This window comes from Thamnophis elegans, chromosome 3 (genome assembly GCF_009769535.1).
Source record: "Thamnophis elegans isolate rThaEle1 chromosome 3, rThaEle1.pri, whole genome shotgun sequence".
NCBI classification, from domain to species: domain Eukaryota; kingdom Metazoa; phylum Chordata; class Lepidosauria; order Squamata; family Colubridae; genus Thamnophis; species Thamnophis elegans.
In genome coordinates, this window is record NC_045543.1 from 34,530,427 (window position 1) to 34,547,872 (window position 17,446).

The 17,446-nt window shown below is 37.0% G+C and overlaps 1 protein-coding gene across 4 annotated transcripts in view; it reads left to right on the top strand.

The window, feature by feature from the left end:
* Window positions 1-17,446, top strand: part of COL6A3 (collagen type VI alpha 3 chain) — a 136,795-nt gene that overhangs the window by 36,986 nt on the left and 82,363 nt on the right. For 2 of the 4 annotated variants that reach the window (XM_032212903.1, XM_032212900.1), the window contains exons 3-7: window positions 742-1,359; window positions 6,769-7,368; window positions 9,902-10,498; window positions 14,186-14,782; window positions 16,747-17,310. In XM_032212903.1, coding sequence (XP_032068794.1) covers window positions 742-1,359; window positions 6,769-7,368; window positions 9,902-10,498; window positions 14,186-14,782; window positions 16,747-17,310 — 2,976 coding nt within the window. The remainder of the gene's footprint in view (window positions 1-741; window positions 1,360-6,768; window positions 7,369-9,901; window positions 10,499-14,185; window positions 14,783-16,746; window positions 17,311-17,446) is intronic. The other 2 variants (XM_032212901.1, XM_032212902.1) reach the window with 2 other exon arrangements.

Genomic DNA, 17,446 nt, shown 5'->3' on the forward strand with positions numbered 1-17,446 from the left:
GATGGACACATTAAGTGCTGTCCAAATTTTCCCCCTTTCAACATCTCTTGTCTTCTGGATTAGTCTCGGTATTCCTCAATGAGTCAATATATTTGTATATTTAATATATTCCATAATTTGTGAAGTCCCTATAAAAGAAGAAACCAAGTATATAAAAGCACCCTTTCTTACTCTTACCTTGGCAAGGAAATCACACTAAGATCATACCACGAGCAGAAAACTTTTAGATTAGATTAGATTAAGAGTTGGAAGGTACCTTGTAGTCCAAGCCCCTGCCCAAGCAGGAGACTCTACACCACTTCTGACAAATGGCAATCCAATCTCTTCCTGAAAGCCTCCAGTGATGAAGCTCCCACAACTTCTGAAGGCAGGCTGTTACATTGGTTGATTGTTCTCACTGTCAGAAAATTTCTCCTTATTTCTAGGTTCTAGGTCCTTGGTCAGTTTTCATCCATTATTCCTTGTTGTCCTTGCAAATATTGCAGTGGAAACAGTTCTAGCTTAGTTTTACAAGGAAAATGCATTTCTGCAAGCTGCTTTAGAAGTTTAAAATTGCCACATCACTCAATGTTTGTTAAACAAGAATAATTTCCCGGATTTGAAAAGTTTCCATCTGCCCCAGTGTAAATGAACTCAGTGTTGTTGGTGATATAAAAGAAGAGCCTGGCTATTAATGTAGGACAAGATCTTCCTCCCCACCATGACCTCTGGAAAATCATAAATCAATGTGTTTTTTTAAAGATGTCAAAATTGGTGCTGCTGCTGATATAATATTTCTAGTGGATTCCTCTTGGAGCATTGGAAACGAAGATTTCCAACTTGTTCGGGAGTTTCTGTATGATGTTGTAAAACAATTAGATGTGGTTGGAAATGATTTTCGGTTTGGTCTGGTCCAGTTCAGCGGAAACCCTCATTCAGAATTCCAGTTAAACACCTATCATACTTTGCAAGATGTCCTCTTCCATATTTCACACATGCCTTACATGGGGGGAGGAACCAAGACCGGAAAAGGATTAGAGTTCCTAATTCGGAACCATCTAACTAAAGCTGCTGGAAGCAGAGCAAGCGATGGCATTCCCCAGGTTATTATAGTGTTAACGGATGGACGATCCCAAGATGATGTGGCTCTACCATCATCTATACTTAAAACTGCTGAGGTAAACATGTTTGCCATTGGAGTACAGGATGCAGTGGAAGGGGAATTAAAGGAAATAGCAAGTGAACCCCTTGATATGCACCTATTCAACCTAGAGAACTTTACTGCTCTCCACGGCATTGTAGGCGACTTAGTTGCCAGCATTCGCTCATCCATGGCTCCAGAAATGGCTGGAGTAGAAGGAGGGATTAAAGACATCACAGGTAACACTATCTGCTCTGCCGTTGCAATATTTGTGTCTGAGGGAATTATTTGCTACTTTTCCATAATTTTAAGCATTTTGGTATGTAGCACAAGGGCATTTCAAGGTAACAATAACTAACTTTACTTCCAGTGCTATACTAATATTTTCTATCTGTATGATGTGTGGCTAATACTAAAATAGCATGCAGTGTAGAGAAAGAATGCAAGCAAAATGATAAGGGGAAAGATTTTGAACAGAATATTGTTGCAAATATTTCCATTACTGTCAGGTTTTTTAAAAGTACTGCATGAGTTATTCCATGCTTGGATGCTTGGATGTTCCTGCCAGGGAGTGTGTAATATACAAACAAATAAAATTATTCAATTATAGCACTTACACAGAATTTTAAGATTTTACAAAATGATATAGGAGGTACAAAGAGTAAGAAATCTGTGTTTATCTGACTACTGTTACTGGTAGCTAGAAGAGAATGTTTTCCATAGTGTTTTGCAATGTATTAATTGTGGGATTTTTAGCCTCTCCTTAGTTGTAAGAGTTTGCTTGGAAAAGCCCTAAGATGTATAGTCAAAGGGTTCAAAACAAAGGGTGGGTTTTTTGGGTCTCCCTCCCCATATAATGTTTTTCTGCCATTACATGTAATTTCCCTGCCAGTCTCCTCAGGTTGTGCCTCTCCTCAGGTTGTGCCTCTCCCCAGCTTTCTAATTATGTTTGTCCTCCTGGACACACAAATGGACAGAAAAGAAAGGGAACCAGAAGTCATTGACTCCCAGTTGGATAGCAGAATTAAAAAGGAAATCTCCTGTAAATCCCACCTTTACATTAAGCAGGGGAAGAGGCGAGGAAATAATCTGACTGGAATAAAAACTGTTTTATTTACAGTAATTAGTAAAAATGATGAAATAGAGTAGGAAATCTTAGTGATTTAAATTTATCAATGATTATTCTGCAAGCTTGCATCCTTAGACCTTTGTTTTTATACATCGAAATGTGTGAAAGAAATAATGTTGTAAAAAACAAAACAAAACCCAAAAGCTTTATAATATTTGCGGTGTTTTATTATTTTTTATTCTCTTTGGCTCAATTACTTTTCTGCATGATTCACAACCAAATGTTTTAATGAATAGGGCAAATAATGAGAGTCCTAGAGGAAATCAGGAAGTACTCTTCTCTGCTAAGCTATTTCATTTTATCATTTTTTTATTTATTAGATTTAACAGATTAACAGAGATTGAAGGGACCTTGTAGGTCATCTAGTCCAACCCCCCCCCCCAATCAGGAGATCTTATACCAGTGACGTGCGGTGAGGTTTATGGCTGGTGAAGCAGCAATTTTTTTAGACTTGTGGACTTCAAGTCCCAGAATTCCACAGCCAGGCATGCTCAGTTCCGATTTAAAGCAACAGCATTCGTTTTTCTCCTTTGCTAAATGTTTCCTTCTTTCTTTTTCTTCTCCCTTCCCCTCCTTTCTACCTCTCTCTCTACCTCCTCCCTCTCTCAAACGCGCGCGCGCACACACACACACACAAACACAAAGTTGCACCAGGATTCAGAAAATTTAGGTTTTCCTCCTCAGCCCAGGTTAGCAAAACCACTAGCAACATTTTGGCTGGCAGGTGTAAGTAGAAGTGGAAATTCATTCTACTGAAAACATTATTTTTGCTTATGATAGGATAATTAAAATTTCAGAAGATCCAAAGGCAAAGTATTAGAGTGTTACATAGTGCATAAACTAAAGAACTGTCTCAATATGCTCCCTCCCCCCCTCAAACACACACACACACACACACAAAGTTGCACAAGGAGGATGAAGTTTGAATTCCTCCCCCTCCCTCCCACCCACACGTATCTTTTCCAGCTGTTTCAGAGAGGATTTCAACTCTGCTCTTGCCTGCCATCATGAAAAGAAAAAAAAATGTAAAAGGAAAAAGGCAAGAGCTGAGGTCAGGCTGAGCTAGTTGCTGCCAGAGTCACCATGGATGACTCTGCTTAGTGCTTAACTGTTTAAAAAAGCCTCTTAAAAAGTACCCTCTACAGGAGGAGGCAGGAGAAGACATGCCTCATCTACGTCAGGAATTTTTCAGCTTTTAACCCTTGCTTAACTCTGCTTGAGTGATCATAAAACACCAGACTAGATGAGGCACGTCGTTCTCCTGCGACCTCTGTAGAGGGTGCTTTTTTAGAGGCTTTTTTAAGCAGTTAAGCACTAAGCAGAGTCATCCATGGTGATTCTGGCAGCAACTAGCTCAGCCTGACGTCAGCTCTTGCCTTTTTCCTTTTACATTTTCTTTTCTTTTCATGATGACAGTGGTGAGGCTCTGCCTCCCCTGCCTCCCCTGACTGCACGTCCCTGTCTTATACCATTTCTGACAAATGGTAGTCCAATCTCTTCTTAAAGCTCCCCATGCTGAAGCTCCCACAACTTTCGAAGGCAAGCTGTTCCATTGGTTGATTGTTCTCACTGTCAGAAAATTCCTCCTTATTTCTAGATTGAATCTCTCCTTGATCAGTTTCCATCGATTATTCCTTGTTTGGCCTTCAGGTGCCTTGGAAAATAGCTTGACCCCTTCCTCTCTGTGGCAGCCCCTTAAATATTGGAATACTGCTATCTCCCCTGGTCCTTCTCTTCACTAGACTAGCCATGCCCAGAATTATATGCTACTCATCATGCTATCTATATTTAAGTATAACTTTAAAAAAGCCTATCTGAGAAATCTGTACTAATTTTACCTGCAGGGAAAAAATTTCTCACTTTTAAAACAGAATGTCCATTGAACTAGATTTCAGTGTAAAAAAAAACCACATTGCAAAAATGATGGGTTGAATGGAAGATGCATCACTTTGAGTATCCTTAGAGAATTATAAGAATCAAGATGCAAAAGACTTATTATTGGATGAATGGAAACTTCCCTTTCCTGCAATTACTTTCCTGATAGCTACTTTCATCCCTATGGCAGTTGATCTCTCCCCTCAATGAATTAGGGTTCTGGGAGCTTCATAGGATGCTGAGCAGGACTTCCTAGTTTATTAACAGAAGACGCTTGAGCCTTGAGGCAATAACTTATCAAGACTTCACAAGCATACATACTACTCTGCAGACAGAGCTTTGTATCAATGCTTAAGGTGATAATTTTGTATTGGGTAAAAATATAATAACTGCAAATGATTGTACTAAAAATGGATGTTTCTTTCTACACATATTCAGATATGATGCTGGTTACTTGTACCCAACATTAATGTGAAGAATTCCTTTCTCTAACAATAATTTCAAAAATTTAACAGATTGGCTAATTAATTAATCTTTTTTGCATGAGTTAAAATGACACATTATGAATTTAACAATGCCCCCATATAAAATACTACAAGCAATCATTTTCAAATGCACAGTGAAAGAGATGTTCACTATTTTAGTAACTGCAAGTGTTTACTCTTCAACAATATGCTCTGTGTAATTGGAAACTTTAACGTTGAAATTGCCTTGGTATATATTACACACTACCTTAGTTACTGCTTCCTTTTCAAGACATCAGTTCTTTGCTGTTCTGAAACTCTAAAAAGCATGCTTTAATCTGCTTTTCATCAATACTTCAACTTTTCATTGTATTCTTTGGTAAAAAGATTCTTCAGCAGTGACAAATTATCCAACTATTATATATACTGTCTTCCTGTTTCGTTGTGATTTGCAGTATTTAACAGAAAGTCTATAATTTTTTTTAAAAAAAGATATAAACATTTTTTAAAAGTTAGTCCAATTTGAATGTTTTTCAAACTTTCTGAGTTTCCAAGAAATCTTCATCACAAACAGTACTCAGAAAGGGATGAGATGTGGCTGCTCTTTCAGCTATACTTTTACTAGTTAATAGGTTTAGAAAAAATGAGAGTCACTGTATATTCGGACTGGCTCTTAACGAGGTATATTTTAAAGTTAAAAGGCTGTCCCTTTTGATTGAAAGATCTGAAAGTATATATACTATTATATACATATAATAGATATAATATTATATATAATATATTATTTTGATTGAAAGGTCTGAAAGTAGTTAACCCAGGATTAGATGATGGTAAATGAGAAAGTTTGGGCTACTAGAACTGTTCCACATATATCCTTCCATAAATACAACTAGGTTTTTCATTGCTCTTCCTGAGTGATGGTTGCACAGACTTGTGCAAGGCAGAGGATTCAGCACTATGGTATATTTATTCCATCAGCAAGCAGAAATATTATATTATTATAGATTAGAATGATTGGATATAACTCTAAAAATTCTACTCAATTATAAGAGACTCAAAATAGATAACCCACATGATCATGATCATGTCAAAAATCCATCTTCTCAGTTGAAAAATACATTCCCCATGCAATTATTAGGTTCACTATTGTGGATCCAGAAACAGGCATAGCATATGTGGTTGGATAATTGTTATGACTGGATTTACCGCTTTAACATGATTCTGCATTACTTGATTGAATATCCAGTGGTAATATGTGAACAATTAAATCAGAAGTACATTTTTGTTGTAATGTTAACATTAATTACCATAAATGACATATGCAAGGATACTTATATATGCTTAATTTCTTTTGCACTTTGGTTTTATGTAGATTATAAGTAGAAAATATGCAAATATAATAGAATAATCTAATAATCCTTAGATACAGAAAGTATATATACACACAAACATTTGGGTTTTGAATGAAGTATTTTTAACACAATACACCTTTAAAATATTTTCTGACCTTTAAGAATATTTTTCTTAACTCCCATAATTTTATTATTATTCCATTGCATTTATTATCATTAGCCACTTGACTCAATTTGTATTTTGAAAACAAATACATGATTGCTTCATTTGCCATGCAATTCCATGTATTTTTCTCTGATTTACGATTCTTTGAAGTAAATATATAGAGAATTCCAAATTAAACTGTTTCTTATTTCTGATTCATGTTGAATCTCAAAATGGAAACGTTTTCCATTTATATTTTGCCACATCTTATGGGTATAGGAAGTAAACCCTGGACTACATATAACTGAAATGTGGCATAAGAATGTATTGTCTATAGAAAAAACCCTTCTCCCTCCATATGCAAAGTTCACATTTAATGAAGTTGTTTTAGAACCTCATTCTATTTTAATATGAGAGTGGCCCATCTGTGATTGCAAAATATAGTAATTTGCAAGAACATACAATATGAAAACTGTCCTTGGTGCAATTTTTCCGAAGACATTCATATTCAATCAGAATGCAGAACTGGCAGGCAAGTTTCATTGACTTTGGTCACCACATATTTTTCCCCTCCATAATCGTGTTTCTTGCTATTTTTCAAAGAAACATGTCGAAAACTATTCAACTTGCATGGATTCACTTGGTTTAATGCTTTCACCTGTTGCATTTCTCTTTTTTTCAAGCACAAGAATCTGCTGACATTATTTTCCTTATTGATGGATCAAAGAACGGCGCTGTCACTTTCTCAGCCATTCGTGATTTCATTGCAAATTTAATTGAAAGACTCTCAGTTGGAGCTGAGCTCATACGCGTTGGGGTGGTTATGTTTAGTGATGAACCCAGGACTGTATTCCCCTTGAACAGCTACACCCAAAAAGTTGATATTCTACAGGCAGTGAAGGCCCTTAGCATTCTTGGTGGCGAGGAAGCTAATATTGGAGACGCTCTTGATTTTGTCATGCAAAACCACTTCACCCACTCAGGAGGCAGCAGAATAGAGGAAGGTGTGCCACAGATTTTAGTGCTCATAAGTAACATTGAGTCTAGTGATGACATAAGAGAAGGAGTTTTAGCCATGAAGCAAGCTAGTATATTCTCATTTTGCATTGGGGTCCAAAATGCTGACAATGCAGAGCTTCAGCAAATTGCTACTGATCCAAGCTTCGTATTTACTGCCCTGGATACACGTAACCTTGGCGAACTTCAAGAACTCTTACTGCCAAACATTGTTGGAGTGGCCCAAAGGCTCATTTTGTTAGATGCCCCAACCATTCTTACAGAAGGTATGTATTTTTCAATGAACTATTATCTTCAATTTAGTTATTTTTGCTCTTATATCGAATGTTATTTGTTTGATGGTAGACTGAGGATTGAGAATGATGGGATTGAGGGTAGATGCTTATGTGTAACTGCATAAACATAGATACCATACTTCCATGACTATACACCAAGGCACATATGCTGTTATCTTTCCACCAAAGTAGTACTTACTTATGTACTTTGCCATTTAAAAAATGCACTAAGAAATAGCAGTTGGGAACAGGACTTTAATTGGATCTCATTTTCATTATCTCCAGAACTGCAACATGCAACTTGGAAAAATAGAGAGATAGATTTATGAAATAGAGATTCCAGACTAAAAAATAGCAGGTTATTTGACCTATCACCAGGACACTGATGGGTACCATTTTTCAATCTGGAATCTCAGTGACAGGAATGATTACTAAGAGTTTCATTCTACAAGTTGCTTTTATCTTTCAGATTCTACTGTTCCATGGCAGATCAGATATAGAGTGAGCATATTTTAAATTGCAATAGAATATTTATTTCATTCTAGAACCCCAAGATTGCATTGTTTCCAACCCTGTTTCAAACTTTAAATAATTCTAGGAACAAAGTGGGGTGGGTGTGTTGAAAAGGCAAGTAGGGTGGAAAAAGCTACATCTTCTTGCTTTCCAACCTCCAGGTTACCTGGGTGGTCTTTGAAAATGTTAAGGCGTTCCCCCTGGAAGTCTGGATTAGAATAATAGAATTATCTTGTATTTATGATTTAGTATAATTTACAATGGATTATGTATGAAATCAATTCTGTCTCTGTCCCGTAACCAAGTTTGAAAATGACTGGATAGGGTCCAGATAATCTGCTTCATCTATGGTACTTTGTAGTAGGATACTTCCTCAAAAGATGGTTGAAGGCCAAGTGCTATTTATTTAGGACCCCACTCTGAAATCCATACAGGGAGGATCTCTCAGGAGGCATTGTACTGGCAGTCCAGGTGGTCACACTTATATGCAGCCCCAGGAAGGAACCAAAAGAGAAAAGTTCTAAAACTACAGACATTTATTATATTCAATGATAATGTTTAATAATTAAATGACTTTTCAATCACTGTGAACTGTATGCAATATTTTATGGTAGTATTCCAGCTCTAAAATTAAATCTGCTCTTAAGATTGTGAAAAAAACAGTTCTTGAGCGTTTCCCTAGTTTCTATGCTGATGAAATGAAAGAATATATATGAAAACAAGAAAGATGCATGTTATCTTTCTTTCAAGTGCAGTAGTTACCCTACCTATCATCTCAGGAGTTGATAGTTGAATCTTTTTATTAGTTCTTTTACAGCCCAGAGTAATACATCGTTTGGCACTAAAAGTGATTGATGTGAATTTCACATCTGCGTCAGAATCATGTTTGAATCATCTTCCACATCACCATTTTTGGACTGAAGAGGATTCAAATGATCTGCTTCATCTAGGATACTCTGTAGTTGACTTGCTACTACTATCTCAACACCCTCCTTAATAATTTGCTGAATTATTCTATTGGGGCTAGATATGTATAGTCTGAAACACATATGTATATTATTTATTTCTTATTGATACCAATGGGTAATTAGTTTGCTTCCTCTCAGTGCTGAATTCATCATTCATTCATTCATTCATTCATCCATCCATCCATCCATCCATCCATCCATCCATTCACATGCTGACAACCTATCTTCTGGCTTAAGGTAGCATACAAATGTCTATCTACAGTAAAATTAACTATGACAATTAAAACTATTTAACCCCCTGCTCCAATATTTTCAGCCCCATCCTAAAGTGTAACAGGGAAGAAGGGTGATGAATCAGATTAACCTACCACAGCATGTTGTTCCATATTTGAGGAAAAGTGGAAACTATTGTTGAAGTTAAGTGTGTCTGTGGAAGACTGGGCAAAAGGATTCCCGTGGAAACTCATTGGGACAGTTTGTATAGAAGTACATGATTTTGCAATAATAAAGCTTTCTTCACAGTTCCATATGAGAGCCATTACCATGTCATTTCAAGGTGATAGATTAATTTAATTTATTTTTAATGGGAATATCATCAAGGTAGTATCAAATCCCTTTAACGTATTCTTGGAATTGTGTGCTCATTCATAAAGTTGTTCACTTACTGATTTTAGTTTCCTGCAGGTTTTGGACCTAGGTATGTTTTGCTGTTATAAAGTTGTTTAGTTACCTTCTCTTGGTCTTTACATGCATGGAAGTGGGAGGGGAGATGGATTTTTATAGGCTTTGATGTTATTCTACTGTAAAGCCAGAAAAATGTAGTTGCATGAATATTACCCATGAATTTTAAGCAGAAATACTGAAGTGCAAAAAAAAAATCATAAATATAAACTTAGATTGAATATACTGTAACTCAACAATTAAAGTAAATGTCTTGCACAACAAATAGGAATGTTTATCTAATAATGCTTGCACTGATTCATAATTTATTCATGTTCTTCAATGAGTAAACACACTGACTGCTTATATATTGTTGCTTACAGTTGTTGAAGTCCATAAGAGAGACATAGTCTTCCTGATAGATGGTTCTACTGCATTGGGACCTGCCCCCTTTAATGCAATTCGTGATTTCGTGGCCAAAATCATCAACAAACTGGAAATTGGACCAGATCTCATTCAAGTTGCAGTGGCACAATATGCAGATACTGTAAAACCAGAATTTTATTTTAATAGCTTCCAGACGAAAAAAGATATTGTCACCACTGTTAGGAAAATAAAACCAATGGGTGGTGCCACACTTAACACTGGCTCAGCATTGCTGTTTGTTAAAAACAACTTCTTCACCAATGCCGCTGGGGCCAGGATTGATGAAGGTGTCCTTCCCATGTTGATTCTGATCACTGGGGGTGTGTCCAGGGATGATGTTCTCCAATCAAAACAAGAAATTGAAAGGAATGGCATCGTGGTTCTTGCTGTGGGAGCCCGAAATGCTGATCAAAGTGAACTCGAACAAATTGGCTACAGGGTTTTAACCCCCCCAGAATTCCGCACAGCTGCACTAGCACCCTTCATTCCTGTTGTTGTGGCTTTTGTAAAACAAGACTTTACTATAAAAATTCCGGAAATACCATCAACAGAAGGTAATTTCTGTTCATTTTTTTAGCACGTTTTTTTTTAAAAAAGGAACTTATATATGTATGAATATTTGGTTTTTTTTTTGTTTATTTATATTGCTGTTTGATTCCTGTCACTATCTGGTACCTACAGGTAGCCCTTTTTAGTGACACAATTGGGGATAGCAACTTGGTCATTGCAAAATCGTCACTAAGTGAAATTGCAACTGTACTTATTTTAGTTCAGTTTTCCTTTGTAATACTAACCTGTGAAAGTCATAAATGAGAGGATTGGTTATTAAGTTGCTTTTTCATCACTATTCTAACTTGGAACAGTTACTATACAATGCAGTCGTTAAACAAGAACTGCCTATAGAGTCTATTCATTGCTTGAAGTTATTTATGGATAGATTTTTATTGTTCATATTTAACTATATAATTTTGATAACTAAAAGTTGGTATAGAAAATATTGCATACTCTGTAACTAATATTTGAAAACATTGTTAGATATATTTTCCCATATATTTCTTCTGCCTTACATGTAGAAATGGCAGGTTCAAAGTCATTAGCATTCTCCATTTATTAATTTGATCACCGTGATGTTTCTGCTAAATTGAGCTAGCTGGAATCAGGTATCCCTTATTCAGTTTCCATACTATTTAATTATTCAGTGATTACTTAGTTCATTTAGAACTGTTAGCTCTTAATTAATAGCCATAAGATATTAGTACAGAAATGCAGTGTCATTATTTTTTCTAAAGACTTGTATATCCTCCTTCAAAATAATAGAAATACTTTTTCTCTCCCATCAAAGTTAGAATTAGATAATAATCAGTTCATTAAAAATTTGGCAATCTAATTTATTTTAAGAATTGAAGGAAGGATATTTTAATCCCTGAGATGGTCAATCTACTTTCTTCTCCATCATCTATCCATCTGGTAATGTAACTGTTCACTCTAATTTTATCATACAGTTCAAAAGGAAGATGAAAACATTCATTATAACTACAAAATGTTAGTTTTCTAAATGGCCTCCCCAATAATGTTGAATGTTCATAACCATTTTGAAGTTACAGTACATCATCATTAATTTGCTAACTTTCCAGATGTCAATTACCCTTAAATTAGAATATAGTAAAATCTGCAACTTAAACCTTTTTCAAAATGTGCATTTCTTACTAATATTTTCCTGCATGGTACAAATCACTGATGACATTTTTATTTTAGAATTGAAATTAAAAATGCTCTTAAATGTTGCTTTATTTGTGAAGATACATTTCTTCCTCTCCTTTTTCTTTTTTGTAAATATGTAATATGGATGTATATTCCTCCTTTTAAAGAAATGTTCATGTATGTAATTAGATTAATCCAATTTTGCATGGAAACCAATTGCCCCATCCCACACCACCAATTTTTCAAGCATCTTCAGTGGATTTGAAAAAAATGTTGAACAGTGTGGCTGGGGCTTTATAGGGCACCAATAGGTATACTAAGGCAGATCATTTGACAATAGGCAGCAAAATATTTTACTTTTACTTTTTCCTTTGTTAGCATTTGTAAATATTACATTCCAAACGTTTCTAAACAAGATCTCCATTTATGCAGACGTTCCTAGAGTTTTGATTGAAGAACATGGAATTCTCTGTATCTATATATTGCTATCTCTCATATCTGTCTGTAACCATCAATTTGACAAAATGATGCATCACTGGACAACAATTCTTTCAACCAAGATACTTCAAAAAGGCTAAATTAAGAATGTCAGCACCCATTACTCCCTTAGGAAGGAAATTTGGAAAGGTTTTAGATACTGCACTGCCAGATGTCATCATGTGATCATCATTTCAAACTCTCCCTGCCAGTTTCTCAAAAGTCACTGGAGAAGCCAGCACTTGATCATGATTGCAAAGAAAATATTTGCTTGTGGGAAGCTGGTAGGGAGTACTGGCAGTCAAGAGACTGGCAGGGAAGATCATAAATTTCTTGGATAAGTCTCCCCCAGCTGTGCAACCTCCTAATCTGCACTCATACTACACTGGCCCTGTGCACCCTTCTTGAATACACCCATGCACTGACCCCTGATTCATATAGCTCCTTTCCCACAACCACCTCATCCCCATGCACCATTCCCAACTCATTTGACACTTTTCACACACTGCTGTGCATCCTTCCTGATTTGCATTGCACCACCACATGGTCTCCTTGAACTGCACATCATCTCTGATGTACTCCTATATACTCTTCCTGACCAATACTGTACTCAACTCCCAAATGCCCTCCCCAACCCATGCTACATCCAAATCCTGTGCCCTCCCTAACCTGCATGGCACCTCTTTTGCACACTGTGCATCCCCATGCACCCCATGCACCCTCTGCAACCTGCTCAAAATCTCTTGCATATTCCCCACATCCTTCTTGATCCAAAGTGTGCATTGCATTCCTCACCGTTGAGGGTGGTGTGTTGGAGTATGCAGAGATGTGCAAGAGGTACCACACAGATTAGGATGGTGCATGGGATTGTGTGAAAGTTGCCATGCAGATTGAGGGGGGGGGCGGGACTGCACAATAGCATGTAAAGTGTACCATATGACTCAGGGAGAATGCATAGGTGTGTGCAAGATGTACGAGTCAAGGGGTCTGGTGTGGGTTGGGGAAGGTGCATGGGAGTGCACAGGGATGCAGAAGGCTGTGACAGAGTTGTGGTGAAGGTCAGGGAAATTGCATGGGAGTATGCAACTGTTAGGTAAGTTACAATTCTGAAATGATGATCCAATGTGTTATGGTTATCTAATCCCATCTAAAACTCATCTGTTAAAATTGGATTAATTGCAAATTGTATTTGTTGACTTTCTATGGCATGGTCCATGCCTAGTAACATGGTTATAGGCTCACTTGTGATCTAAAAATTTATAGATAAAATTCAAGTTTTCAACTGGTAAAGGGGTAGAAATAGGCCCAGTTCATGGCAGGAAATTTAGCCCTTTGAACATTAAGTGGTCAAAGCAGAGCACTCAATCCTGAAAAATTCATGTTACCAACTTACATATTTTTTTTCCCAATCATGTCTGATTTTCAGAGGCTGCCTGGGTAAGTCCCTGCAGTTTTCCTGGCAAAATTTTTCAGAACTGGTTTGCCATTGCCTCCTTCTTAGAGCTGAGAGAAAGTGATTGGGCCAAAGTCACCCAGCTGACTTTGTGCCTAAGGCAGAACTAGAACTCAAGGTCCCCCAATTTGTAGCCTGATGTTTTAACCACCTTTAACCAAACTGAATTAAACCTACAGGTGAAGATTTTCCAATTGACCTTATTTGACCAGATGATTAGAGTCTTTGGAAAATTTTCTAGCCCACTTATATTCTCCACTGAATTCAGGGGATAGAATCTTAATATCAAATAATCTTTACACAGTTCCACATGCACACATGCAGTTAGCAGTCATTATTTGCAAATGGAAATCTGAGAAATATCACATTTTAAAATGTAGTTGGTATGTTTTGATTAATTGTGCGGTGGATGGCTCTTGATACTCCTCTTGGTTCTTCTTTCCTTCTCTTCATGGCTGTCTTGTCTTGTCCTGTCCTGTCCTGTCCTGTCCAGTCTTGTTGTCTCTTGAATGAGGTATACATGTGTGTACCACAGTTGCAAATGCACACATGACCAATACTGGTATGTTTTTCTATGAAGTCTCATGTTATTTTCTGTGCTCTACTGCAGTTGTAACCAAAAGAGATATCGTCTTTCTTTTGGATGGATCAGCCAACGTTGGAATTAACAACTTCGCATATGTCCGTGACTTTCTTGTGAACCTAGTTAATTCCCTTGATGTTGGAATTGATGATGTACGAATCGGCCTAGTACAATTTAGTGAGAACCCCAAAACAGAATTCTTTTTAAACTCCTTCCTAACCAAGGAAGATGTCCTTTCTCGTCTGAGGCAGTTGAGACTGCAAGGGGGGTCAATTCTGAATTCAGGAGCTGCACTAGATTTTGTGCGCTCCAATCACTTCATTGAAGCAGGTGGGAGCAGGAAAGATTCGAATGTCCCTCAGGTGCTAGTCTTCCTTGCGGCAGGGCCATCTGCTGATGCCTTCCAAGATGCTGCCAATGCCTTAGCTCGTGCTAAAGTGCTCACCTTTTGTGTTGGGGTTAGGAATGCCAAACTAGCAGAACTTCAGCAGATTGCATTTAATCCACAAATAGTATATTTTAAGGATGAATTCAGCTCTCTGCCAGCTTTACCACAGGAAATGATTAGTCCACTAACAACATATGTTAGTGGAGATGTGGAAGACATTACAATCATATCAACAGGTAATTTGATTTTTTCATATTACATTGACTTTTATCATACAGATATGTTTTGAGTGATACTAATTTTATGAACTGTTAATTATATCTTCAAAGGGATGTGATGGCTCAGTGACTAAGACACCGAGCTTGTCGACCAAAAAGGTTCAGCAGTTTGGTGGTTCAAATCCCTAGTGCTGGGTAACGGAGTGAGCTCTCGTTACTTGTCCCAGCTTCTGCCAACCTCGCAGTTCGAACGCATGTAAAAATACAAGTAGAAAATTAGGAACCCCCTTTTGGTGAGAACGTAACAGTGTTCTGTGAGCCTTCGGGGTTTAGTCATGCCAGCCACATGACCATGGAGATGTCCTCGGACAGCGCTGGCTCTTTGGCTTTGAAACGGAGATGAGTACCACCCCCCTAGAGTTGGGAATGACTAGCACATATGTCCAAGGGGAACCTTTCTCTTTACCTAATTGTATCTTATTATATCTGACATTTTATATCTTATATTAATAACTGGAGTCAGTGCCATGGTATGGTGCTGGGTCAGGAGTGGGACAGCGAGGGTCTGCTCTACCTTTTAGGCACAGATGGCACAATAAATAACTTTGGGCCAGTCCCTGATTCTCAACCGTGGTCCAGGAAATTGAAAAACACCACCCACTGGTCCAGCATCATATAATTTTTATTATTGTTATTATATGCATACACCCCCCAAGAAAGAGAGTGATTGGCAACTCTTTCCTAACAGAGAGAAGCAGAAAGGCCCAGCAGCAGGGGAATTGTCCAGTGGGAGAACACAACAGCCTGTTGTCCAGACTGAATATCTCACATGCCATTACCAAAATGTCTTAGTCCAGAAGGTTTTTTCTTAAGCCATCTTAGATTCAAGCCTTTTGAGCAACTGACAGGAGGAGCTTAAATTATAAATATAGGAATGCCAATAATCTTAATTTCTTACCAAAATCTTAAGAAGATCATTGCTTGCAGGTCTCTTTCCATGGAGACTTCTTGCCACTCAGCCCTTCTGCATTTATATGTGGACATACAAATTAAAGAAATATTCTGAAGTGGAAGCTTTATGAGAAGAGTCCTGAATGGTGCAAGTGCTTTCAGGGAGCTTTAAATATTAGGAGAGTGAAAGAACAAGAGATTTCATATCACATCCTTAAAAATATGGTCCCTTTTCCCAATATGAAATATTATTCCCTTCAACTGTCTGTAAAAGAGCTGAAAACAATTATGTTTTTGCAGAAGAAAAACTTTGCAGAATGAATATTATTGCTCAGTATAGTAAAGTGGTGATGCCTCATTTTCAAATGCAAACTTACTTATTGATTTTACTGTCAAGGGAATTATATGCATATATGAATCAGTTCTTAGAAACACTGGTATATGGAAGCATTATTCCTTAAAAATACATTGGGAAAATATAGATAATGACCAGATGCCAACAAGGAAAGCAGCATATATCTTTTTTTAAGGACAACAAAATATATTTATATGGAATAGGCATTTCTTTTTCTTATTAATATAATACTGTAAGAAGAACCTTATTCCTTAAAGTGATAAAGATCCCAACTTTTATATTATAGCCTCCTTGATAAAAAAGCAAACAGTCTACTAGTCAAGGAAAAATTTAAGCATTGGAGAGGTGGTAGAGTGATGTGCTGTCATACATATAATGAGTCCCACTAGAAATGTAATATGCATAATCCATTTAAGGAGCCAAGAGTTCATTTCCTTCAAAGTTGTAAATCACTCTATGATTCCACAGTTTCCTCTGATGCCATGTCATTTTTTCTTCAATTGTGGAAGCTTGTACCAAAGATGTAATCAAAGATGCCAAAGCGATCACCTGAGTCAAATTATATTTCTTACTAATCAAATGTGATTTGGATTTCTTGTCACACATATATATATATATATAGAAATTCTGTAATAAAATGATACATACTGAATATCTTTACCTCACTTCATTCCAGAAAACAAGATTGATATTTTATTTTTAATTGATGGCTCAATGAACATGGCTGGCCAGTTTCCTGTTGTTCGAGAGTTTGTGGCCCAAATTATTTCTGACCTGAATGTGGGGCCAGATGCTGTACAAATAGCTCTAGCACAATTTAGTGACAATGTAAATGTGGAGTTCAACTTTGACATCCCATCCAAGATAGAAATCCTTCAGAAAGTGAAAAAGATGAAGATGAAAGGAGGAAGGCTACTGAACATTGGAGCTGCACTAGATTATGCTGTAAAATACATCTTTGTAAGAGATGCTGGGAGCAGGATTGAAAAAGGCGTGCCACAATTCCTGGTTCTTCTTGTGGCTGGGAGATCAGATGATACTGTGGATGAAAGTGCTGATACCCTGAAACAAACTGGTGTGATTACTTTTGTTATCCAAACCAAGACCTCGGATCCAGTTGAATTAGAAAGAATAGTTTATGCCCCTCAGTTCATTCTAAAGGTTGATACCATTTCTCGACTTGGAGACATACAACATGAAATAGTCAATCTGTTGAAAACCATACAACTTAAACCTCAAGGTACATTTCTTTATTTTTATTTATCACTTGATGTTCATTATTTTTTAAATATTCAGACTGATTGATTGATTGATTGGAGTGTTACCCTACTGCAATCAAACATACGTTCAGTGATTTGAAAGATCTGATTTTCTAC